This window comes from Pelobates fuscus, chromosome 8, assembly GCF_036172605.1.
Source record: "Pelobates fuscus isolate aPelFus1 chromosome 8, aPelFus1.pri, whole genome shotgun sequence".
Lineage (NCBI taxonomy): Eukaryota > Metazoa > Chordata > Amphibia > Anura > Pelobatidae > Pelobates > Pelobates fuscus.
The window spans coordinates 26,819,511-26,845,791 of record NC_086324.1 but is presented as its reverse complement, the minus strand read 5'-3'; the positions used below and the strand labels follow the sequence as shown (position 1 = coordinate 26,845,791).

General features: G+C 39.9%; 1 protein-coding gene across 2 annotated transcripts; it reads left to right on the top strand.

Annotated features, from left to right (window-relative positions):
• The first annotated feature begins 1,039 nt into the window (after nt 1-1,039).
• Nucleotides 1,040-25,867, top strand: MMADHC (metabolism of cobalamin associated D). Of its 2 annotated transcripts, none has more exons than XM_063429416.1 (8): nt 1,040-1,083; nt 3,178-3,219; nt 9,013-9,157; nt 10,505-10,722; nt 11,848-11,956; nt 14,125-14,255; nt 18,675-18,761; nt 25,362-25,867. In XM_063429416.1, the coding sequence occupies exons 2-8, from the start codon at nt 3,211-3,213 to the stop codon at nt 25,554-25,556; spliced, it is 894 nt and encodes a 297-aa protein (XP_063285486.1). In that variant the 5' UTR covers nt 1,040-1,083; nt 3,178-3,210; the 3' UTR covers nt 25,557-25,867. The 2 variants fall into 2 exon arrangements, with proteins under 2 accessions (XP_063285486.1, XP_063285487.1); XM_063429417.1 differs by having other exon boundaries at nt 1,057-1,107.
• Nucleotides 25,868-26,281: the final 414 nt, after the last annotated feature.

Here is a 26,281-nt window from a genome sequence, read left to right as displayed (position 1 = left end):
GTAAACATTTAATATTTTTGTGTACAGAAAGTTGTTTCTTTGTTGCACACCTATCATTTGTTAGACCAACAATCTACAACCTGGAAGTTGTATAGGTAAACCCCAATTTGCACTTCCAAACATAGACCTTTGGATATTCACCAAGGTCAGTCTGGATTCTCTTATGCTTGCAGAACGCTATATATTTTTAACACCATATTTTTATGGAATATGGAAATAAAATCCAGTTATTTGTGCATATGGTAAGGAAGTAAAATTCCTCATTAGGATATCAGGGGCAAAGAATAGAGGCTCTAGGGAGGTGAAGAATAACTTATTTGTTTAAAAAACAAACAAAAAAAACTGCCTTTAAAAAAACGAAACAAAAAAACAGTGCCATTGCCTTGTAGCATCCTACGCAGCATCCTACGCAGCGCAATCATGTAGTGATTATAGTACTTAACATATATTAATAAAAATCAATATATTGACCATTCACACAGGATGAGGCTTTATTTACATGTATTGTTTATGTGATTTTTTGCTTAGATGTAACTTTGCTGATATTAAAAAAAGGTTGTTGATAATTTAGTAAGAGGGATTAATAAACAAATACAGTTATTTTCACAACTTTATAGAATATATATATATTATAAGAAAGATGATCATTAAATAAAACATTCCTGGAATCTGGCACTGACGCTAACAATGCTTGAGGCAGAGCATCACGGGAGATGTAGTTTACAGGTGCAGTGACGTCAGATACTGGCTGTTTGTGTTAACATTCATAAATCAGGAAATAAAGTATAAGGATAAGTTCCTGGCTGGTGACTGGTCACTGTGTCACTGTATAATGTATCATTATCGATTTGATAGACTTTGTAGGCATACCAGCAGGATGAAGATGATTGGTTCGGCTGGCTGTCAGTCAGCTTTCCTTTGACCAATTAAATCTTCTCGTGATGGATTCACTACCAACCCTTCCTTAGCGCCAATCAGCGGCGGCGTTACATGGGTGGGCGGGATGGCGCGGTCTCAGCCAATCAGAGGAGAAGTGTCATCATTCAGCGACAGAGTGAACCTGAAAACAGAAGGACACGGACGGTGGGTCTCTGCTACCCCCCGGAGGTACAAGGCAGACAGAGAGTGAGTGATGGAGGCACAGGGCAGGGAGAGAGAGAGAGAGAGAGAGAGAGAGAGAGAGAGAGAGAGAGAGAGAGAGAGAGAGAGAGGGAGAGGGGGCACAGGACAGACAGAGAGAGAGGCACAGGGCAGACTGACTGAGTGTGTGTGTGTGAGAGAGAGAGACACACACACACAGGGCAGACAGACAGAGAGGCACAGGCCACACAGTGAGTGAGAGGTGGAGGCACATAACTGACTGTGAGAGAGAGATGGAGGCACAGGGTTGAGAGAGAGGTACAGGACTGACAAGCAGGGGAGAGAGTGAGAGATGGAGGCATAGGGCTGGCAGGGAGAGGGGAAAGAGACAAGCACAGGGTAGCTAGGAGAGGGAGAGAGATAAATAGAGGCACAGGACTGGTAAGAAAGCGAGAGTGAGTGAGGCACAGAGCAGGTGGGTGGGAGAGAGAGTGAGTGAAGCACAGGGTGGGTTGGGGAGAGAATGATGGCCAGGTGGGTGGGAGAGAGTTAAGGTAGTGCAGGTGAGTGAGTGAGGGGCAGAGCATCTAGGTGGGAGAGAGTAAATGAGGGGCAGAGCATCTAGGTGGGAGAGAGAGTGTGAGGGGCAGGTAGGTGGGATATATATATATATATATATATATATATATATATAACAACTTAAAACAGAGTTGGATAATTTTTTTACAAATCAGCATTGCTTGTCAAAATTATGCATCAAGTCGCTATAATTAGCAGGATTAGTCACTAGAGTAATGATTGGATTGGATTTCAGATGTAAGTGATTTTTGTTTGGCCTAAAATGTGATATTCATTCTCACTCCCCAGCAATTCAGAATTTAAAGGTACACTATAGTCGCCAGAACTACAGTTTAATGTAGTTGTTCTGGTGAGTATAGTCAGTCCCTGCAGGCTTTTTGCTGTAAACACTGTCTTATCAGAGAAAAGGCAGTGTTTACATTACAGCCTAGGGCAGGGGTAGGCGACCATCGGCACTCCATATGTTGTGGATGACATCCCACATAATGCTCTGACACCCATAATGCTGGCAAAGCATCATGGGAGGTGTAGTCCAAAACATATGGAGTGCCAAAGGTTGCCTGTGCCTGGTCTAGGGACACCTCCAGTTGACGTACAGCACTGACATTCAGTGTCTCCACCCTCTGCATGGATACACTGAACGCCCCTCATAGAGATGCATTGAATCAATTAGGAAATGCTGATTGGCCAGGGTGGCGTTTGGCTCCACCTGCCTCCTTGGCTGACATCATTAGAATTGACAATCTCAGCCAATCCAATGCTTTCCTATAGGAAAGCATTGTGATCAGCTAAAATCATCACTTCTGAGGAGGTAGATCAGGGGCAGAGCCAGCAACAGCAAACTGGAATAAAGGTAAGGTTTTACTATATTTAGTGAGGTTTTAACACTATAGAGTCATGAATACATGTTTGTGTTCCTTTAATGAATAACCCTGCTGGTGTTTTGTGAATAAACCACAGGTATGTATTGTGGGATTGTTTTTACTGAATCATGAGTTGACAAGGAAATTTCAAACCTCATGTTCAAATATCCAAGATGAAATAAAAACAGTTGGTAGAATTTTTTTCTAATTCACCTATCCTGAATTAAAATGTTTTTTTGTGTCCGTTCCTCAACATTTCAGTGTTAACGAATAATGGTATTAACTGTTTGTATATTGTGGTATGTTCTATTTTAAACTGTACAATATGCAAAATCACACAAATTTAAGAAATGCATGATTCCTGATCGTCTGTTAAATCAGCAAAGTGATTAATTATATAAAGTTTATGGGCAAAGAAGAGCAGTTAGCACTCAATAGTAATATTGTCTTTACACTTGATCAAAGGTGCCATAAGTGTTGTAGTTGTATATTGATGTTTATGAAACTTCTCGGATTTCCTGCCAATATGCCATAGCCATTCAGTGGGTTTGAATTTACCAAAATTTCAAGATTCATGGCTTAGAACGAGTTTTTAGATTCTGAAACAAAATGTCATCTGTTTAATACTTTGCTGGGTTTTCTTTTTATATTTCAGGTACAGGTATTACACTGGAATATTACAACAATAATGGCTAATGTGAGTGATCACTTTGCACTTTATTCATGTAATAGTACATAATGAATACATGTTTTCTAATGCAGGTTTTAAGACTATTTATAGAATATAGGGGGTAGATATGTGTAGGAGTAGAGATGCTTTTGTCTACTGTTCCTTGTATACCTTCTACATGTGTATTTAGTATTTTTAGATTTGAGACACGAGAAGAGTCAATTTTTAAACCTAAAAAATGTTGGTTCATACCTCAAACAAGCCAGTAGATGTGTTTCTGTGCTGCTATTTGGTGTTCTCAGGGCCACTGTCTCTTCACTTCAAACCTTCTAAGTTTTATGTGCAAGTAATTGTGTCCCTGTTATATTGTTGATAATGAGAGAGAATACGAAGCGGGACTGAACCCACAAAATGACTGACATAAACTGTCTGAAATTATATAGAACGTAAACTAGCAAACCTTTTGGTTTTACATTTAATTTACCCCACATTTAATTGCTTTGTGCAAAAGACCAAAACACTTTATTTACTTATCTGAACCCAGCACCGGTGTCACTCCACTAGTGGGCTCTAATGCACATAATTAGACCTACCCATCGGAAAGCATCGAATCAATGCTTTACTATGGGGAAAACCTGACGCTGGAGGTCCTCATGCAGAGCGTGAGGACATCCAGCGTCAGATACCGAGTAGGGATCGGTCGTTTATCAGTCTGGCCGATATTCTGCATTTTCAGCAATATCGATATCTGCCTATAAAAATACAGATATTGCCAATAATGCAGACAGGGGGTGAGGGAAGATCAGTGATTTCCCTCCCTGGCCCGCAGGCACTCTGCTGGCAGCCGGCAGGAGAGGGAGAGAGGACCTGGGGGAGCTCTTACCTGCAGCTCCGTCAGGTTCTCCTATTGCGAGTTTGGAATGTTGCTGCAGGCTGGAGTTCACTCTTACCACTGGGACCACCAGGGATGGAAAGCAATGTGTCCCCCTCCCAGGCCACAGGTGGGGGGGGGGGGATATACAATATATTTGTTTTTAAAAACAACATAGAAGAAAAGTTATAGTTGCTTTGATCTGCGTCCCTCCCTACCACACACACACAATAACACCCTACATATTCATGCACTGCCCCCTCACACAAACACTGTCCCCCCACACACAAACACTGCCCCCTCTTATACACACACTGCCCCCCCCATACACATTGCCCAATACACAATGCTCCTCATACACACACACTGCACTCAACACACGGCACCCCTTACTCTCCACTAGGGAGTGTAATGCCCTATGTACCTGTGGCTAGGGAATAAAATGAATTTTTTTAAATTTATTTTTTATGTAATAATTATGTAAAATATCTTAATTTATAAAATAAATAGGCTCCACAGATTCCTACCCCACACATACTGCATCCACTACACAAACAAACACACACTGCATTCACTAATCAAATACTCTCACTGCATCCACCACGAACACATATATTCTTGAAAACATAAAAACTTCTAACTGGCATGTATGTTTTGTGCACTTACCTTAATAAATGCGAACAAATAAATACAATAATAAACATGTTCAGTTAACAGTAGATTTGTGTAGAAATTGTTTATTTTTTCGAAACGGTAAATGTACAGAGTATCGGTAAGTTATCGGCTATCGGCCTGAAAGTTCTTGGATTATCGGTATCTGCTCTAAAAAAATCAATATCAGTCGATCCCTAATACCGGACCAATGGTCCATTTCGATTGAAGAAACCCTCTAGTGGCTGTCTGGTAGATAGCCACTGGGGGCAGACTTAGAGCTTCAATGTAAACATTGCAGTTTCTCTGGAAATGCAATGTTTAACATTGCTGCACTAAGGGCAATAGGGACACTGTCCCCAGATCACTTCAATGAGCTGAAGTGGTCAGGGTGCCTACAGTGTCCCTTTAAGTGTAAATCGCAACAGGGTTATTCACTTAAGTGACAATTGACAGTGAATACAAAGTGAATTTCAAATGTGAGGCTAGAGTAGGTGAATTCAAAGCATAGCTTACTTAGAGTTTTTCCACTTTGTCCATTTTTGCCCTAAACCTTGTTAGAACCATCAGGTTACAGGTCAGTTTTACCATAGGGAAGTCCTGTTCATGAAGGATTCTTCTGGAAAAGTGGCCTGCAGTGGCACGTGACAGGTGTGTAAAATATATATGACCTCTACAAGTAGACTCTGCACACTGCCCAGACAGTATAACTGCTGATTTTATTACACCAACAAAGCAGCAGAATACATCTGACAAGGACCTTTGACCAATCTTCATCAACAAACCAGTTTTGTTTTTGTCACCTGGTTTATATATCTTATGATCAGAGTGTATTATGAAGTAGCAGTGTTCCCATTATGGTATATATCAAAAGCAGGACTCATAATTTCAAGTCCTATGCCATTACACAGGCCTAACAGTCACTGATCACTGCATGCCTTAGGGTCCGTGCCACACTCACCAGGGCTGAACTATCACTTGCCAATGGCTAGTGGAGGAAATATTGAGCCCTGTTCAAAGCAGTGGTTGGTATCCCTAGCCATGGATCTTGGAGCTCAAAGCATTATGGATTGCTGTGCCTGTGCAATAGAATTACTTGATATTGATATTTTAGCTGTCTGTGAGTAAATAATATATTAATTGTGGTCGGTGTCCCACATCCTGAGTAATTGATCCTTTTTAGAATATTTGCTTCTTACAATCCATTTAACAGTAACTGATGGAGACTTGACATGTTAGACTCAGCTCCATTATTGTCACTGTTGTCTGAGTACATCACACGGTTCACCTCATAGCAAAGAGTTGGCTGAATCTGATGTGATGTTTATGGATTGGTTGAATACAGAAATCAGACAGGCATGGGATTGTCTAAACACAATAAAATGCACCAAAGAATGTACTGTCTTTTTGTCTGTTTTCTGGAAATTCTAGCCATTTTTTTCCCCTTGTAATCAAAGCATTTAAAAAAAAAAAAAAAAAAAAACCTATTCAAAACATTTGCCCCATATTTAATACTCTGAAAGGTTAGGTGCCATGTTTTGTGTACCATTGTTGCCTGGCACTTTTGATATCTTTCTATCTTTGCTATTTGCAGTACTGCAGATGATTCTTGTCTAACACAGCATGCTGGTTGCTAATTAAAAATGGTTTTGAAGAGTTAAAACACATCATCAACTGTGAATTGGAGATAGAGGACAGTCTGTGTGAGGGATTGTAAAATATATTTACCTCTTAAGGACACAGCTTCCGAAGTAAAAGGCGAGCATGACAGAAAACTTCTGTTTCCTTTAGGGGTTAAAGGGACACTCCAGGCACCCAGACCACTTCTGCTCATTGGAGTGGTCTGGGTGCCAACTCCCACTACCCTTAACCCTGCAAGTGTCATTATTGCAGTTTTTCATAAACTGCAATATTTACATTGCAGGGTTAACTCCACCTCTAGTGGCTGTCTATTAGACAGCCACTAGAGGTCACTTCCTAGTTTCTAGCACAGGTTTCCTGTGCTAGAGCGTCGCTGGACGTCCTCACGCTGTGTGAGGACCTCCAGCGTCGCTCAAAACCCCATAGGAAAGCATTGAAATTATTTTTCAATGCTTTCCTATGGGGAGACGTAATGCGCATGCGCGGCATTTCCGCGCATGCGCATTAGGTCTCCTCGGCCGGTGAGCGAGATTAGTCTCGCCCACCGGCCGACGTAATCACTAGGAGGAGCGTCGCGGAGGCGGAGACAGCGGCGAGGGACATCGCCGCTGTCCCAGGTAAGTGACTGAAGGGGTTTTCACCCCTTCAGTAACCGGGGATTGGTGGGTGGGAGGGAGAGGGACCATCCAGTGCCAGAAAAACGGATCGTTTTTCTGGCACTGGAGTTTCCCTTTAATTTGTGGTCACGGCGATGAGACAGTATATCTTTAAAATTGATCATTTTATCAGTTTGGCTATTTTGTACTTGCGTTTGAAATAACTGTGCAAGTGTTTTATAACCGCTAAAGCAATTCTGAACAGATGTCAGAATAAAAATAAATACACCTTTAAATAAATGAATTTTAAGTTTAAAAATAGGCAGAACAATCACCCCGATAAAAATAAATGTAAACTGTAGCTCAAAAAGACAGACAAGATCTGTGATATAGAGACAAATACTGACCGCAATGGTGCCACAAATGATGTGACTACAGCCTCTGGAAAACACAGACTTGATACAGTATCAGTCTTTGGTTGATGGTGATTGCTTGGTCACACTGCCATTACATGATTGCATCCAGTATGGGCCCACGTGCAGCTCAGTGCTCTCAGCCAATGAGCGTGATTCTATATCTTCTACTTTAATCTATAGAGGCAGGCGAAGACTTACTGCTGTGCCCGAGTGACCCGGGTTAGTTGTCAAACTGTAAAAAAAAATAGTTTGGCAAATTACACTAAGAGCACCAGGGCTCTCCTTGCACCATAACTACTATAACAGACTGTAGTAGTTACGCTGCTTGGAGTGTTCCTGTACATATTACAAAGACTCAAATCGCACTAATTAACATTCCTAAGGACCTTATTAATCTGCTGAAACAAAACCTTTCCATTGATGGAAAACAGCGTCTTTATCTTAATTAGAAATAACATTTACAAAACAATCGTAACCGTTTGTTAAAACTGGCCGTTTTTTGACAAATGGACATCTCTGAAAGCCCTCTCTGTTGCAAGCCAGAAATAAATTTATCTATGAAAATACATATATTTATTTCTACCCCTCAGAATTGATATTGGTGTTTGAAACTGTATTATTTGAAAATGTGTTATGCTGCTGCAATAATTGCCCAAATGTTTAAATTTCAAATAGTGATCTGTGGGTCTCAAAAGAAAATAGGCCGCACTTTACAAACTTTATATTTAGCCATTGTCTTTCCATTCAGACATGGGATATCCAGCAACAAGGACTGGGATGGTCTTGGGCAGTGCTGTTTTTATTAATGGCCCATGTCACACCTAATACAGATTTAGCCTTCTGGGAAAAATCCTGCATTGATAACCTGTGATTTGATGTCAAAATCAGACTCCCATTGTTTCATGCCTCAGAGAAAAGGCAGTGTTTACTTCTACTCCTCTGATGGCAACTGGAGGTGCTTAGTGCTGCACACAGTAGGCAGCTCTGCCATTCAGCGTGCGGACGCTAAATTTTCCTCATATAGATGCATTGATTCAATGCATCTCTATAAGGAGGTGCTGATTGGCCAAAACGGTGAAGCCCCGCCCCTTGCCGATTTTTATCCAATCCAATACTTTCCTCATGGGAAAGCATTGGATTGGCTAAAATTCGGCAATTCTGATGTCACCAAGGGGGCAGAGCCAGCGCCGGCTGACATGCGCAGCACTGGAAATAAGGTGAGTTTTAATTGCTTTTAATGGTGGGTTTAGCACTATAGGGTCAGGAATACATGTTGGTGTTCCTGACTATAGTGTTCCTTTAATGGCTGTCTCTCCACATTCAAGAATCCTTGACATCCATTCAACCTTTGTAACTTAGAGTAGCCCCAACTCTTCAAAAATCCTTGTTTGAAATACTCCATGTCACTATAAAATTGTTAAAAATGTATTTAAATTAAGACTAAGTAGTCTTTGATTCTAAGGTAGGTATTTGATAAAACAGACCATTCTCCTTATAGAAGTAGTAGTAATACTTATTGCAAAAATAATGGAAACACAACTTCAGTTCTGTGATTTACTATTGATTTAGATCTCACTGTAAAGCCTTTTAATATTATCAAATCAAGCATTCAGTATTTCATTCATTGAGGTTTGTTTTTTTTTAGGCGCTCTGTAGCAGAGCTAGATTGGTGACTTATCTCCCCGGGTTCTGTTCTCTGATTAGGAGAGTTCAGATTGGCCGAACTTTCTCTGCTGCTGGATCCTCTGGTTCTGATGAGCCTTTCGTAGCTGCTACTCCCCCCGATATACGTAAGGCGTAATTTACTCTAAAAAATAACCACTTTGTAAATGTTTTAAATGAGTGTTCTGGTTACTACAATATCAGGTTATGTTTTGCAGAAGAAAAGTTAAAATACCGGTAAGTATTTAAGCTTTTTTACTAATAAAGTAAAGGTTTGATGTTGTGCTCCATGTGCTTTTTATTTATTTATTTGCATTGACTGTGTACTTAATATGGGCATTGTTACCAAAAATAAACTTCTAGTCTTCTTATATAACTTACTATGTCTGATTTTGTTTTTACTTTGTTTTCCCCGAGTACTCTAGTTTTCATAAAATAATGACCAATTGACAAAACTTGACAGTGGGCAGAGCTTAAGCAAGTTTCAGTTGCCAATCAAATTTACCCACAATCAATCAGTAAACCGTAGGGCAAACATCAGACATCATGGACAGAGGAGAACAAAATTATTGATATTGAGACCCGGCACAAGGAAGAAAAGATTATAAATAATAGAAAATGGTCAGATTATAATAATTACGATAGAAGGAGCATAAGGCAAGGAGAACCATGTCCTATAAATAAAAAAAATACAGGGCTGCTTTATATTGTACATTTTCCATACACCATATTTCATGTATTGGCATTTATATGCAGAGTGTTCTCATTCTTGAGAAAACGCCATGGTAACCTGTGGAATATTTCTTCTAATTGATATTAGAAGAATAATTGCTCTTTATAGATGGCTAAATGTATGTTAAAAAAACAAAATAGCTGCTAAGTGCAGATCCATGTTCTCTAAAAGAAATGAACCATTCAACATTTAGAGAAACAATCGACAACACAAACAAATGTCAAATGCTGCACTGGAAGCCATAACTCCTAAGAAATCTATACACCATTTTTAATTTTTTTTTAGAATGGATCGTAGACATGACAATTTTAAAAGGTCATCTTAATGTAAGAAAAGGGTAGTTTATTCTCAGAATTGTAATGAATCCAGAAAAGCATAAACTAGACAAACTATGACTAGAGGGATGTTGGAAATTTTTTCCAAATCTACATTTTTATTTTTTTGCTACATTTTTGCATTTGAGTTTTCAGTTCACCTCAATATTTAGTAAATATTTTAGTTTTAGACCCCTATATAGTCAAAAACTAACCATGTGTGCAAACCTATATTCAGTTTATGCTGAGGGAGAAAATGTTTCTCATATTAACCAAATCGTTGTGCGTGTGTATATTCCATTTTTGTTGTGTTTTTGGCAGGGAGAGGGAATTGTTACTTTTGTCATTTTGAGGAGTCTAACTTCCATACCTAAGATGTAGCTATGCCGCCTTTGTGATCAGTTATTATATATACGGTTTCTCCCCAGTTCCTAGAACAGTATGGCCGGATGAGGCAATGGGACCCTTTGGACCTCAAGACCAAAGATTTCAGCTTCCTGGTAATGTAGGGTTTGATGCACATGTGAATGGAGTAGACGCTCAAAGAAGAGTTCCAGGTCATAGAAATCTACCTGATCTTTTGTCTGAGCCTGCACCCAGTGAAAGACACGAGTTCGTAATGGCACAGTTTGTAAATGAGTTCCAGGTAAGATCAAGTTTAACCTTACGATCCACACAATACCCCTATGGAGATATCATTTGATGTATCATTCTACCAGTTGTGTAGGTAAGTATATAAGAAAGGTAACATGCAAATTATTTGCCCTGTTCTATTAGGTGGCCGCAGTGTTAAAATCTTTATGGAATACTCACATTGTCTGTTAGAATTTCAGTGAAATACCAACGCATTCAATAGATGGACTACTTTGACTTTGTATTCGTAAGCTTGACAAAAAGGCGGAGATGCCTTTTTGTCAAGCCCCCAAGCTGTCACTAGAGGAAAAAGGCCTCTGTCTTGTAATCTTGTGCGTGCATGAGAGTATAACACAGACGTGGGCTCCTAGAAGATGAGGTGTCAGAAACTGAAGAGGACTGGCAGCAAGAGCTCGGTGATGGGCACGAGGGACAGGTTCAGGTAAGTATTTAACTTGCTCTCCCTTGCACCCAGCCACAGAGATGGTATATAGTGAATGCATTGGATTGTCTGATCTCATCAAGATTTGTGCAGTGATTTAGAAGAGGTGACTAAAAACTCCACTCTGAGGGGGGAGCCGTAGATCAACTATATACTCCAGCACTATAGTGTCAGGAATACATATACTATAATAACATCTGCTTACTCTGATAAAGAACCTCAAAGCCTGAGTTATACCCCATCCTGAGTAGCTCCATGCCACACTACTCTACAATGCGAATTTTAATTTAGAGAGTTCTGAATGCTTTGAATGGACTCACTGTGTTTGTTTTATGATTGTACATAGGGAGCAAATGTCACAAGTTTTATTTTTGTGTTTGTATAAATATACAACACGTTGCTGCGAAATTGAGCCTTCACATTTTATCTTTATTGTGAGTATTCTCTATTCTGGAAATTATTGGTGGAAATGTCCTCAAAGAATGATAACCGTACATTCTACCCGATTTAGCAAAATATGCTTTTCTTAGTAGAAACCCTAGTTATAAATGCTCATTTATTGTGTATATCTGATCCCATAAATCAGAATGGAAATGTGTAGTTTTTAAAACTGATATCTCCTAGTTGGAGACTTAATGTGTACGAATTGCAATGGCTAAAAATCTAACTTTTTTTTTTCCCCTGGGCATCACACAGGGTAACGAAGCTTCACCTCAACAGCAACAAATAAACAGCATGGACTCATATTTTGAGCAAGCTAAGGTAGAATGTGCTATGCAGTCTTGCCCAGAGCTGCTTAAAAAAGGTGAATATTTTGTCAGTGAATGTAAATCTGTGCATCCTATAAGTGCTGATCTGCCTGAAACATGTAGAAGATTTGTTTTACATGAGTGCTAGTATCAAACGAACTGGCACAGGAAATCTTGCAGATACTACTTCTTCATATTTAGAGTGGCTGTAGGTCATTGTGTAAAGAGCTCAACTGTCTTCATTTTTTTTTTTTTTTTGGCTTACAATTGCACCAGCTTGATAAAATCTCTTCAGCTATGACTACTCCGTGTCCAAATATATTACAGTCTGAAACTGTGCTCCCATGCTGCCTTTACAAAGTCTTGTAGAGACCTCTGTCATTTTTCCTTGTATATATCCAAACGTATGTGAACACCTGACCATCACGCCTACATGAGCTTTCTCTTGAGATAGCACTTTTCTAAATTGTGAAAAAATGGACCGTGTTAATTGATAACACTTTTCAGTAAACTTCACATTGAGCGACTTTTTTCACATTTGTTTTTCAAGCTCAAGAAGTACACTGATCAGTCACAACATTAAAACCACTGACTGGTAAAGTGAATAACATTAATTGCATCGTTACAGTGTTGCCCGTCAAGGAGTGGGATATATATAAGGCAGCAAGTGAACAGTCAGTTCTTGAATTTCATGTGTTGGAAGCAGGAAAAATGGACCAGCAAAAGGTTCTGAGTGACTTTAACAAGATCCAAATAGTGATGGTTAGACGACTGGGTTAGAGCATCTCCAAAATGGCAAGTCTTGTGGGGTGTGTCCTGTATGCAGTCAGTGGTATCTAAAGTGCTACTGTAGCTCAAATTGATGAAAAACTGGCCATGATAGAAAGGTGTCAGATTGCTGCCTATGGGGCCACAGAATGGAGTGACCATGACCCATGTCCACTGCTGAAAGCGCCTTCAATGGGAACGCAAGCGTCGGAACTGGACCTTGGAGCAATAGCAGAAGGCTGCCTAATCTGATGAATCACGTTTTATTTTAGATCAGGTGGATAGCTGGGCATGTTTGCATTGTTTACCATGGGTAACAGATGGCAGCATGATGCACTATGTGAACAAGGCAGGCCATCCAAGGCAGTGATCTGCGCAGTGTTCTTCAGGGAAACCTTGGGTTCTGGCATTCATCATGTTACTTTGACACATACCAGTTACCTAGAGATTGTTGCAGATCATGAACATCCCTTCATGGCATTGGTGTTCCCTGATGGCAGTTTCCTTTTTTAGCAAGATAATGCACACTGCAGACAATTTGCAGGAATGGTTTGAGGAACATGACCAGGAGTTCAAGGTGTTGCCTTGGCCTCCGAATTCTCTAGATCTCGATCCGATCGATGTGCGATGTGTTGGAACAACAAATCCAATCTATGTAGGTCCCACCACGCAACTTGCAGGGCATAAGGGGTCTTGTGGAGTCCATGCCTTGACCTATCAGAGCTGTTTTGGCAGCACGAGAGGGACCTACATGATATTGGGCAGGTGGTTTTAATGTTGTGGCTGATCGGTGTAGTTAAAGGATTTGGAGGGTTCCTTTCAGAGGCAGCAATAAGAAAATATATACAAGTGTGCTGGCAAACTGCTAAACTTAAAATGTTAAATATGGTTTTGTTTCCATCATGTTCAGTAAATGTTAATTCATCTTGCGTGCATCCAGAACAAGCATCAAAATAGCGGTCTGCATCTGTTCTACAAGTATATCAGCTGCCTGAATGTAAAGACACATTAACTACATGTAGCTTGCACAGTGTGTATCTATTAACTGGTAACCTAGAGATGTGTGTTTTACACTTCATATATTGTAGCCGGTTCTAGACAAACGCTGTGCCCTCTTTCAAATTATGGCACATGAAATACAGCTTTTGGTAAGCACTGTACCTCATAAAAAATTGTATTTCTTAGAAAGTGCTTTCACATGACTGATGCTTTTGAACTTGAATGAGGAGGTAGTCATTATCCTACCAATGCATATTCATAAGTGTGCTGCTTCGCACCGCCAATACTATAGGATGTTTATGTACAGTAACATACTCCACATGTAGGTAAGGGCTAGTATAATGTAAAGACAAGTCAGGGCACATAACACTGTTAAGAAGTATCTTTGCTTGTGACTAATTCTTGGGAGTTGCCTGAAAGCAGTTGGGTTTTAAAGATACATTTGGTCTTGTTACAGATTTTGCATCAATGTTTCCAGAGATCCCAAGCAATAATCTTATGGTAATGACTGTAACCCAAAAAACGGCAAACGATATGACCACCTGGAGCCAAGAAGTGGAGAACGAGAGGGAGCTTTTATTAGAAAAGGCAAGTCTACGAATAGGATAGAAATATATCTAATGGTCTTAAATCTCTCTCTACCCCCATCCTTTACTTGTAAAAAAAAAGTTGTTTTCTGTTCCTTATAGGGACACTATAATCACCAGAACAACTACAGCTTATTGCATTTGTTCTGGTAAGTAGAATCATTACAATCAGGCTTTTTGCTGTAAACAGTCTTTTCAGAGAAAATGCAGTGTTTACATTACCGCCTAGTGATAACTTCACTGGCCACTCCTCAGATGGCTGTTGGAGATCCTTCCTGGGTCATGGCTGCCTAAAATGCATCCAAACATTCAGTGTCTCCACCCTCTGCATGGAGACATTGAACTTTCCTCATAGAGATTCATTGATTAAATTCACCTCTATGAGGAGATGCTGATTGGCCAGGGCTGTGTCGAGTTGTTCTGGCTCTGCCCCTGATCTGCCTCTTTGTCAGTCTCTGTTAATCATATGGGGAAGCATTGTGATTGGATCAGGCTACCACTTCTGCCTTATGGCAGTGGGCAGGTCTAAAGGAAACTGGGACAAAGTATGCTGCTGCAGACTTGAATACAAGTTAGATTATACTTTATTTAGGGAGGCATGAAGGGACCAGGGTGGCTAGATGGTGGTTTTTAACCCTTTACGGTCAGGAATACATGTTTGTGTTCCTGACCACATAGTGCTCCTTTATGTCCTTGATGGTACCAGGTAACCTGGCTTATGTGGTGCCGAAAGGGTTTAGCAGTAATTTGACATCACTGAATGCAGCCTGCACATTGTGGCCACATAACTAAGGCGAAACTTTCTCATGACGTCAAAACCTGAGAGAGGGTGCCAGGATATACTCTGATTTTTGCCACATAGCCTGAGATTTATTTAAGATAAACTGTCAGGACTGCACCCAAAGTCCTTGTTTTGAAACCACTGATGTAAGCATTAGTAGTCATGGTGCTTACATTGCGTCTTATAGTCACGTGATCTATTTTACATTTAGTAGACGATCTATATGTTCTTGCCATATTTCCATGACAACATTATTTCCGTTTTACTATGGCTTATTGTAGACCCAAACCATCCATCCCTGCAACATGAAGGCCATTTAATTTTACTCGGCTCTGCCCACCCTGGTTCCTTCTAACGGTATAGCATGCATCTCCTGCTGTTTGGAACCACACCAATCACCTCCCTATTACCTTTACATGTTATCAGCTGCTGCAGTTATACCATTAACTCTCTCTGCCATCACATACAAATTCCTCTGCTACCTCTTTGTCCCATACCCCCATTTCAACCTTTAGATTGTAAGCTCACGGGCAGGGCCCTCTTCCTGTTGTATCGGTCTGTTCTTATTGTGTTTGTCTTTTTCCCATTTGTACAGTGCTGCGGAATTTGTTGGCGCTTTATAAATGCCAGTAATAATAATAATAATAATAATGTATGCCTTTGATGCTTGAGAACATATCTGTTTATCAATTGTGGAAGAAAGGTGGTAGCAGAATGGATTTGTTTTTGTTTTTACAAATAGAGGTTTATGTTGTTGTCTTCTGTGTGGGTACTTAGATGGGAGGCAGACCTACAAATTATCTTGTTTCATGTATTCCTTACTGGGACATATAGTGTCTTTTTATGTTAATTGTGTTTAGGACAGAGAATGCAAGTTTGTTTTGAGAATTGCCATTCCTACATTTCCCACTAGGTGTCACCATTTCCCTGTGTAGAACAATTATTTTTATAAAATAAAAGCAGACAGCCTTTACATCCCCACTGGACACGGAATGAAGCAAACTGCATCTGATCTGTTCAGATTATTGGGCTGGCTACCAATGCAGCAGAATTTGCAATTATTACATCCGAAAACAATTTGCAGTATCAGCAAGGCCTTTAGCTCAAGCCTTCATTGTTCTGTGGCGGCACCCTATCTCATGCGTTTGTTCTGGTCTGTTGGATTTTGTGGTTGTAATGTGGTCTAATTATGCATTAATTGTTGTAGTCCTGAGTTGAGCATTTTCCTGTCAGTTTCAATATAATGTAATTCGGCATTCGCTTGTTAGAGCTAACCCCCAGTACTAAGGTTAACGGTGGCAAGCCTGCTTGCCATGTGTTTGAGATATTGAGATCAAAGGGTGTATTCTACCCATTGGAGAGATGGGAAACAATCTAGACTCAGGAAAAAGAGACGGAGAGACACCAAGGACATGTATTTAAGAGCCATACTGCGGTATCAACCTCTATATTTTACACACACATAAAAAATAGTTTCAGCATATTCAAGGTTACATAAAACGGGTTATTTACTAAACAAAGTGGAAATAACAAGGTAAAAATAGCTTAAATGCAAAACTCTGGCATAGTCACAATTTGGCTATTTTTGTCTCGATTTTGCTATTCAGGAGTGTAGTGAATAACTGAATATATCCTATATCAAGCAAAAAATTGGGTTTTGGATTCTGTGTGTATGAGGTTGGGTTTCTAAAACCAAGGAGTTTGGTCCAGCGTCTAAATATACATAGAAAGATATTCACTAAACTTTGGAGCAAATTGAAATCTGAATTGCAAAATTTAGTCTAAACTAGCCAAGCTCGGTGCACAGCAGGTTTGGATCATTTTTCCAGATAAACTATTTGGGCCTTTTAATTTTGCAATATGGATTACCATTTGCTTTAAGTCTATGTTTAGTGAATAAATCCTAATTTAGCATTAAAATCGGTTTAATGCTGGCAGTAAGGACTGCGCCAGGGCACTCCAAACACTACAACAGCTTCAATGAGATGAAACTGGTACAGTGCCTGTATTGTCCCCATCTCTCTGTGCCATCCGTGTTTATGGCTTTTATCTGTCTATGGGCAATTTTCACACGTTAGGATGAAGTTTTTTCTTATCTTGAAATGTTTTATTTTTTCATTTCTTTACTCCATCAGTACAGATGACATGATCACGGTTTACCTTTTTGATATGATAATGCTTAACTGAAGCAATGAAGTGGTTAGCACTTCTAGATAACTGAGTCTACATAATGGGATTTCTCAATAGCAGAGAGCAGAGCATGTCGGATAGTTGATACTACCTAACAGAAAATCTAATTAAGGGTGTAGTAGCCGCGTAAGCGAAGACAGGTAGTTATTCAGCTGGCACTAAATATTGTGATTGTTGTAAGATCTAATTTTTGGTTCATTATGCTTTTCTGTTAAACAAATGTAAAAGAAAACCACAGTCTGGGAGCATGTCCAAGGATTTTGATTGAGCACATGTTTTTGATTGCAAGTTGCGCTCTTCTCTGTAGCGCGTGCAGGGTTATATACAGACAAGATTATTTACTAAAATGAGAATACTCAGGAATTCAAAGTGAATTTAAAGTCAAAATAGACCAACTGGAAGCAATTTCCCAAATCCGCTACGTTTCCAGTTCACAGGCCTCACAGCAGTCTTGCCTTTGGTATCTGTTTGGGGACACCAAAGAAGTGTCACCAGGTCACACAGCGTTTGTACTGTGCAGTGGGCACTAGGAACATGCAGAACAAGCAGCGCTCCCTGCATGGTCTAAAGACTGGGAGCCGATTAGGCAGACTGTCAGTATGAAGGCCCACCCCTTTTCCATGAGGGCCTGCCAGTTATGGGCGACGCCACTCATGCAAGTTGTCACTGGTGACGCCCTCTCAGGGTCTCTGGTTCTCCATCCTAATTCTCCGCTCCCGATTGTTGGAAGTATGAGTTCAGCTACTTTGCCATTACATTTTGAATTCCCAACAAGGCTCTCATTTCAGTGGATATCCCTGTTAAATTTACTTTGATTCCCGACTATTCACTTTAGTGTGTAAACCTGTTTGTCCTTTGCCTCAGTGCTGTAAAATATAATGGCTCTAAAACCATGTCTGCTTGTATACAGAGCCATATGTTAAAGCACTTTGTTTTACAATAAAATTCATTCGGGCATAATTGTTCAGCCCTGAATCTGCTGTTCGATTGCCACTCCCATCAATCTGAATATGCTATAAATGGTATTCCAATTCATGTATTCTCAAGTTGTTTATACCTGCTATTGAACGTTTGTTTTCCAAGATGGATTCTAGTACAAATTTAAATTAGTCTCTCCCCTCAAGTTTCTTGTTCTTACAATTACTTCAAAACAGTGCTTCGTGCTTTGATTATGGATTGCAACATTTGTACTTTGTCTGAATGTTCGTGTCAGAACTTGACGATTGCTATTCAAAAATATTTACAAACAAAAAATTGGTTTCTTCTTTTAGCCCTCCTAATGACATCTACATGTAGTAAATTAATTATATTGCTGATAACACACTAACAAAATAATAAGATACATTTGTTTTGAAAACATTATACTCCATGTATTGTAAATTCCTTTCAGTATGTCCTTTGTGTTATCAATAAATTTTATTTACTTTTAATACAATTTTTTGATTTCAGTTCATAAATGGTGCCAAAGAAATCTGCTATGCTTTGAGGGCAGAAGGGTATTGGGCAGACTTTATCGACCCATCATCAGGACTGGCAGTAAGTGACAGCTGGGGGAATTTTTACAACTATTCTGCATCAAAATCACAATTCACGTTCCAGCTGTCTTTTCAAATATTTCTAGACCATGGATAGTCCTACCAAAGATTTGCTTTGTGGAATTTTCATTTTATTTCCCAATGTTCATATTTGAATTGAATTTACAAAATGTGAAGCCTTCCCTAAAACAGCGATGGCTATAAAGAGCATGGCTATATGTCTTGGATTTTAAAATGCTTATGGCAGTTCTGCACAGTTCATTGTTTGAATTAAAAATGTAGACACCACACTATAGGAAACCAGACACCCATTGTGTAATCTGTCTGTTTAAATGTGTGCATGGTGGGATGCACACATGCTTTAAATGATATTGCAGGGTGTTGTCCTCAGCAGCCCTTCATTCCCTTGAAATAGTCTGCTTCAGGGTTGAATACTGTCATGGCAAATATTTGACAGATTTTGCTAGTACTGAATGCTAAAACACTTCTAAAAAGTGTGATAATAACTTTGCTCTTTTGTAATGTGGAAGCTATTTAAATCTTTTTTTTTTTTTTTTTATAGAGTTGTCAAAGCTGTCATCAAAGTACTTAATTATATTAGCCGTTCAAGATTTCAGAGATTAAAATGTAATCGGTCATTTAACACTAAACAATGTGCTAATAAAGGGCCTGCTTTTGGTATGCTACATGCAGTCTCACTGGAAGCTCCAGAGCTTAGTGATCCATCCTACCTACAGGAGCACTCTCTGTCACGAGTCAGCTCAGAGTGGTTCAGTTAAAGTATCTGATGGAGAATAACCGAACGTTTCCCATTGAGATGGATTGGTTCCGTGCATCTCTGAGGAGATGCTGATTGATATAACGTAGAGTTTTGCTGCACATGCACAATAGCCTCCCAATTTTTTCCTATGGCAAAGCTTTGGATTGGCTAAGACAATCAAGATTGATGATCACAGCCATGGACGTGGGGCCAGCTGTGGCGAGACCGGATCACCTATTCTAAAATAAATAGATAATATATAAGGTTAAGAATGGGAAAGAAAGGGGAGGGTGCAAATCCCCCATAGTGAGCCTCCCCTTTCTTTCCTATCTCTTGTCTCTTAGGCTTTATTAGGGTGAGCCTAATTTGAGTGGCAGCTTTTCACCTATAGAACACTTCTATTTGCACCTAGTTTCTGGATCTATTTCTATTTTATAAGGTTAAGAATAGACCAGATAAAGAACAAGGGTGCTTCAATCACCTACGTGAGTCACTCAGACACATACAAGTGAATAATAAACAATTGGTGAGAGCACACTACACAAAATGACACTTTACCCTTAATTTTCAAAAGGTCTATAATCTTATCATTGCTTGATTTATTCCTGTATATGAAATATAAAAAACAGGAAAAAAACGCACATAGAGTAGTAACGTTTAAGTTTAGTTTGTGACTTGGACTTAAAAAGGTTTCACTCACATGGTTTTTAGCCACTTAACATAAGCTGGCTCAAACTACAGGCATGGATAATATCAACACGTGGCCTCCACACACCAGGCTGCTCCCCCTCCGTAGTCCCATTATTTTCAAGTATTCCAGGATGCAAGGGATTGAAATAACAATTTTATTGGACACGCTAAAAAATTGGGGTAGAAACAAACACTGGGTATAAATAAATAAAAAGTCCACTATGCAAATAGCAAAGACTTGACGCGTTTCGGCCTGGGCCTTTATCAAAAGTCTAATCATCTTCCTCATTCCAAATCATTTAAATATGTCTGGTTTTGGCGCCAATTTTCCTTCTACTTCCGGTATCAGGGCTGCATCCTATGCCCTGATCTCCTTCCGGTTCACACGTCATGACGTACTTTCGGTTCGGACGTACTTCTGGTTCGGACTGAAAGCTCTGCAAATTTGCCAGTACTAAAAAGAAAATATTTAGTGCATTATTTATATTATTTGAAGGTATTTTTTTAGGAAGTATGTAAAATTATTTTATTTTTTTATTTAATTTCAAAATCTTTTATCTATATAAGGATGGGTTGATCTTCAAAAGAGTACTTTAATTATTTATTACTTTCAATGCTGTTTTATCTGACTCCTTTTTTGGGTTTTATGTTAGATTAATTTCCCCTTTTCTCTCCCCTTTTTTTTGTTTTTGTTGTCCCTAAATTTATGGTAATATTGCTGCTTTTAAGAGGGAATGATTTATGTGCTCCCCTCTGGTAACTATGTTAAGATGGTTATTTATTAGTGTATGAAGCCTTAAGATATATACACATCCTGTTAGACTACAATTTGTTTGTTAATCATAAATGGAAACATGTATTCTTTTTTTTTTTTTATTCTTTATTTTCTGTTGTGCAAGGTATAACAATAGACTTACTCAGCCACAATAGCAGACGTAAGCGGTAACAGACAATAATCAAAACATGGCATATGAATAAACGGCACAGTTTTAGGTTTTGTTGAGAGAAAACGTAGACAGTAGATTGACATTTCAATTAACATGTGACATGTGACATGCACAATTTTAAGGAGTTAATATAACAAGAGTTAACCGTTGCTAGGGTTAGTTTAAGTGGGTACTAACTAGGGAGGCTATACATATTAAGCTTTGATAAAGCAAAATCTAGTAGTACGGTTCGCAGTAGTTTAAAAAAAAAAAAAGAACAAACAAACAAAAAAAACCAAGAACACTATGTATACATGTTAGAGAGACAAATAGTACGTTTACAGAATAGGTAGACTTAGTGAGTTGTCTTTAAGGCTTGGAGCGTAAACATGCAAAAAAAAAAAAAAAAAAAAATGAATTATGTTAGTTAACGCAAAGGCGAGATTTACACAATGTAGCTTAAGTTTTTTTTTTTTTTTTTGGGCAGTGCACATTTTTTTATATAACATGTACATGTGAAAACATTAAGCTTTTGTTTTAGGATATGGTTGACATAAATTTTTGAGTACCTCCTGTTAGGCTAAACGTGTATAAAACTTCACTAGTTGGGCCTGGGTGTAGGTAGGGCTAGCTAGTACCATAGTGCAACAGGTTAAAAGAATGGAACATGTCGCCATCTCGCAGGTAAGAGGGGTAAGTGCTAGGCATGAGCCCTCTCACTCTGTCGCAGCGGTGGCATTGAGTCAAAGTGTAACCCTAGACTCTATAGTAGAGGCGTGTACGCCAAACTGCGCTCATTATCTTATGTGGGGATCGTGAGTGGTATGGACGTAAGATTTAAGTGCATTACAAGTAGAGACCATAACAAAATAGATGCCACTTTAAGCGGGGGCGCATATGGCAATCGCCATAAGGGCATGGTGTGTCACAGACGGCCTCCAGCATGTCTTCAGAGCAAAAAGTAATAATTTGTATATTAAAGATTATTATACGTCGCCCTTACATAGGATATACTCTGTTGCGTTAAAAATGGAAAAAACATAGTAAGTATGAGCAGGGTGATGTCTATAGCTATGGTACTCTTGTGGTTAGCCGGCTTTAGATATGTAGCGACTAATGCTACTGAGCGGCATGGCCTCAATATACATGTAATAAAGGCGTTATCACCCAAAGTGGGTACAAACTGTAAACTGGCTTGGACAGGTATTTCTAGTACATCAATTCTAACCTGGAGCTTGTAACAGGCATAGTTGATTATGTAGCTATATAGTAGGCAATATAACTTGAGCTAAGACATATATTAACAGTTCAAAAGGCTATCTATTACTTATGGTAAAAATTAGTCTACAATGTGAAATTTCAACAGAACGAACTTGCTTTCACGCTGTCATGTCAAGATGGTCGGCCGTCTTGATTTAGAGGTCCTGTTTAGCGGTTTGCTGCGGCCTACAGCTGCATCCCCAAGTGAGAAAGTTAGAGAAAGTTAATGAAAGTTAACCGGTGCCCTGGCTAGGCTTCAGTTTAACATATTTGTGTTGTCCTTTTCGGTGGTCCCTGTCACTTGTCGGAACAGGTTCTGCCCCCTCCCCAGGCTTGTTCCATAGCCTGTGTCTGGTTGTCGGTCGTGGTATTGTGGAGCTTGGAGGGTGCACCCTTCGGCTCCATCTATGTGGTAACTGAGGCATATGTAACCGGTGTGGTGCTCCGTGGTCTGAAAGGAGCGATGTTTGCTGGATCCCAATTGTGGCTCGGGGTGGTAGGGGCACCGGGTCCTGTTTGGGGGGGTAAGTCTTGTGGTAGACCCAGGGTTCGTAGAAGGGCCGCTGCCTCCTGCATGCTGTGGATTTGGTGCGACGTTTCACCCTGTTGTATCAGAAGCGTGTGTGAGGGTCGCCAGCGATAAGGTACGTTGTTGCGCTGGAGTGTGGAGGTGAGAGGCCGAAGAGACCTGCGCCACGCCAGAGTTCCACTGGACAGGTCGGCAAAAAAGGTTAGTGTGGTATTTTCAAATTGTATGGGGGCCTTGCCTCGGACGGCCGTGAGGACCTTCGATTTGTCAGTCCCGTTTTTAAAGGATAGTATGGTGTCCCTTGTGGCCATTTCTGGAGCCCCAGCCGGTTTTGGAATTCGAAAGAGCTCTGTGGGTGTTATGGCGTTAGCTTGGTCTGTGGGTAAAATGGTGGTAAGCAGGCGCTTGACCATGTGTGGTAGGTCCGTCTCCGGCAACCCCTCTGGGAGTCCTCTGACCTTGATATTAAGTCTCCGTCTTGCGTCTTCCTGGGTTGCGAAGCGCCTTTCATATAGTATATTTTGTTCACGTAGGTCCTGTATGTCGCTTCGCAGTGAGGCGATGGTACTCTGTTGTTCTTGGGAAGAGGCCTCCAGTGCTGTAATGCGACCTGTCAGGCCCTGCAGCTCTCCCCTTAATGCAGTGACATCGGCGAGGATGTTTTTTTGGAGGTCTGCGAGCAGGGATTTTAACACCCCAGTGGTCACCAGTTCGGCGTCTGGGTCCTTCCTTGGTCCGCTGGGTTTTGCCTTCGGCTTTGGGTCTGGGGTTGGGAGGTATTCATCTCCAGCTCCCTCGGAGTAATCATCTGAAAAGTCTGAGCAGCCTCCGTGGAGCGCCGCCATATTGGATCCGCTCGGGCCGCACGCCTGCCGCCACATTTCCCCTATCGTGAGCCCTGGGGCCGGTTTATCCGGCATCTGCTTCTTGTGCTTTCGTCCCATCTGGGCTGAGGGGTGTTCCGCTGTCGGTTAACGGGTGTTGGGGGTATTTTCTGTCGGCTTTGTGTTAATTTTGTTTCGTTTGGTTCAGAGCTCCTAAGATGTGCGTCTGCTTCTCTCCGCTGTTAGGCTCCGCCTCTCTTTGTGTTCAGGAGGATGGCTTGTTTGGGGTCCTGGCTGAGGGATGGGAGTGAGCATGCAGCAGCTCACCTTGGCCTCACCTCTGCTTTCACGCTGCCTGATCTGCCTTCGGAAACATGTATTCTTAAGTATAAATGTGTGAATGTTTATTAAAGAATGGACATTTATTGCTATATGTATAAGGATATGTATTGCCAGTGTCTAGTGCCGAAATGGAAATTTTTAGTACTGGCAAATTTGCAGAGCTTTCAGTCCGAACCGGAAGTACGTCCGAACCGGAAGTACATCATGACGCAGGGACCGGAATTGTGTCAGACACTAAACCGTGTGAACCGGAAGTGACATCGGAAGGAGATCAGGGCATAGGATGCAGCCCTGATACCGGAAGTAGAAAGAAAATTGTCACCAAAACCAAAAAGGGCGCCAAAACCGGACATATTTAAAGGATTTGGAATGAGGAAGATGATTAGACTTTTGATAAAGGCCCAGGCCAAACGCGTCAAGTCTTTGCTATTTGCACAGTGGACTTTTTATTTATTTATACCCAGTGTTTGTTTTTACCCTAATTTTTTTAGTGTGTCCAATAAAATTATTCAATCCCTTGCATCCTGGAATACTTGAATATAACGGAAGGACTACGGAGGGGGAGCAGCCTGGTGTGTGGAGGCCACGTGTTGATATTATCCATGCCTGTAGTTTGAGCCAGCTTATGTTAAGTGGCTCAAAACCATGTGAGTGAAACCTTTTTAAGTCCAAGTCACAAACTAGACTTAAACATTACTACTCTATGTGCGTTTTTTTCCTGTTTTTTATATTTCATATACAGGAATAAATCAAGCAATGATAAGATTAGACCTTTTGAAAATTAAGGGTAAAGTGTCATTTTGTGTAGTGTGCTCTTACGGATCACCAATTCACTCCACAGAGGAGCAGCGGGGGCCTAAACAATTATACCAGAATACATTTGTATTCCTAGTATTCCTTTCATTAGTTGATGTATGTCTTTGTTCTGTTTTGTCACTTACTCTGTGGCTTTTTAATATTTGTAAATAGTTATAGCTTGCTGATCATACGGAAGTGAATTTTGTTTTTATATTTAATTGTAATAATTTTGTCCTCTCTTTCCACTTAAGACTAATGCACCTGTCCTTAGGAATATCTGACTTAAGATATAGCCAAAAAGTGATTTTAACCACTTTACAGACCGGAATAGACAATCTATGGGCATTTAACCTGTTAGTTTAAGAATTTCACGGTGCATCCATAAGTTACATAAACCAAGGAAACTTCTTGGTTATCACTGATGTTTATTTTATTTTTTTTGTTTTATTTTTTTTTCCTTTCTCTATTTTAGTATTTTGGACCTTACACTAATAATACACTCTTTGAGACTGATGAACGTTATCGTCACCTTGGATTCAGAGTTGAGGACCTTGGATGCTGTAAAGTGATTCGCCACCAGGTCTGGGGTACACATGTCGTGGTAGGAAGTATATTCACCAATGCTCCTTCGGATAGTCCTGTTATGAAGAAGTTGTGTGAAAGCTAAATGTGCATTTCCTCAAGGTCGTGTTGGACATCACCTGCCTCTATACTTGATTATTAATCTCATTGTCTTTTAAAGAAGGACACTACGAGAATGAAACGTGCGTTGATGTATAAAGATGATGTAAACTACACCTATTTATAATAAAACAGGAAATCCTCCATATACATTTTATTTAATTCAGGAGCTGTGAAAGGTCATATTCTACCAAAAATGCATTCATTATTGGAATTACCAGGGTGTGTTCGTGGTTTTTAAGAGATGTGGGGAAGGTTATTCGTTTTAAAATAAAATAAAAACCTTTTCCAATTTAACTGTTTTTTGTGTTTTGTTTCACTTATTTACTTTTGTGGTATTTCTGAATAGTCTAGATTTTTTTTTTGCACTTTATCAAAACATATAGTTTGTAAAGATGACCGATTTGAATGTTTATTGTTTAACTTGTCATTACAGTTACCTATATGAAGTAATTGAATTTAAACACAAAGATTATTTTTTTATTTTTTTTTAAAGTGGATCTATGTCTGTAAAAATGGCTTCTTGTTTGTTACCGTCCCTGGGTAGACATTACATACAGCTCTTCTTGCTCATGTACCTGGGTAGACATTACATACAGCTCTTCTTGCTCATGTCCTGCCTCCAGCACATCTTAAAACTAATGCAGAGAAACACTGTCGGAAAGTGATTGGGAACAGTTGGAAATTTCAGGAAAGGAATGCTCAAGTGTT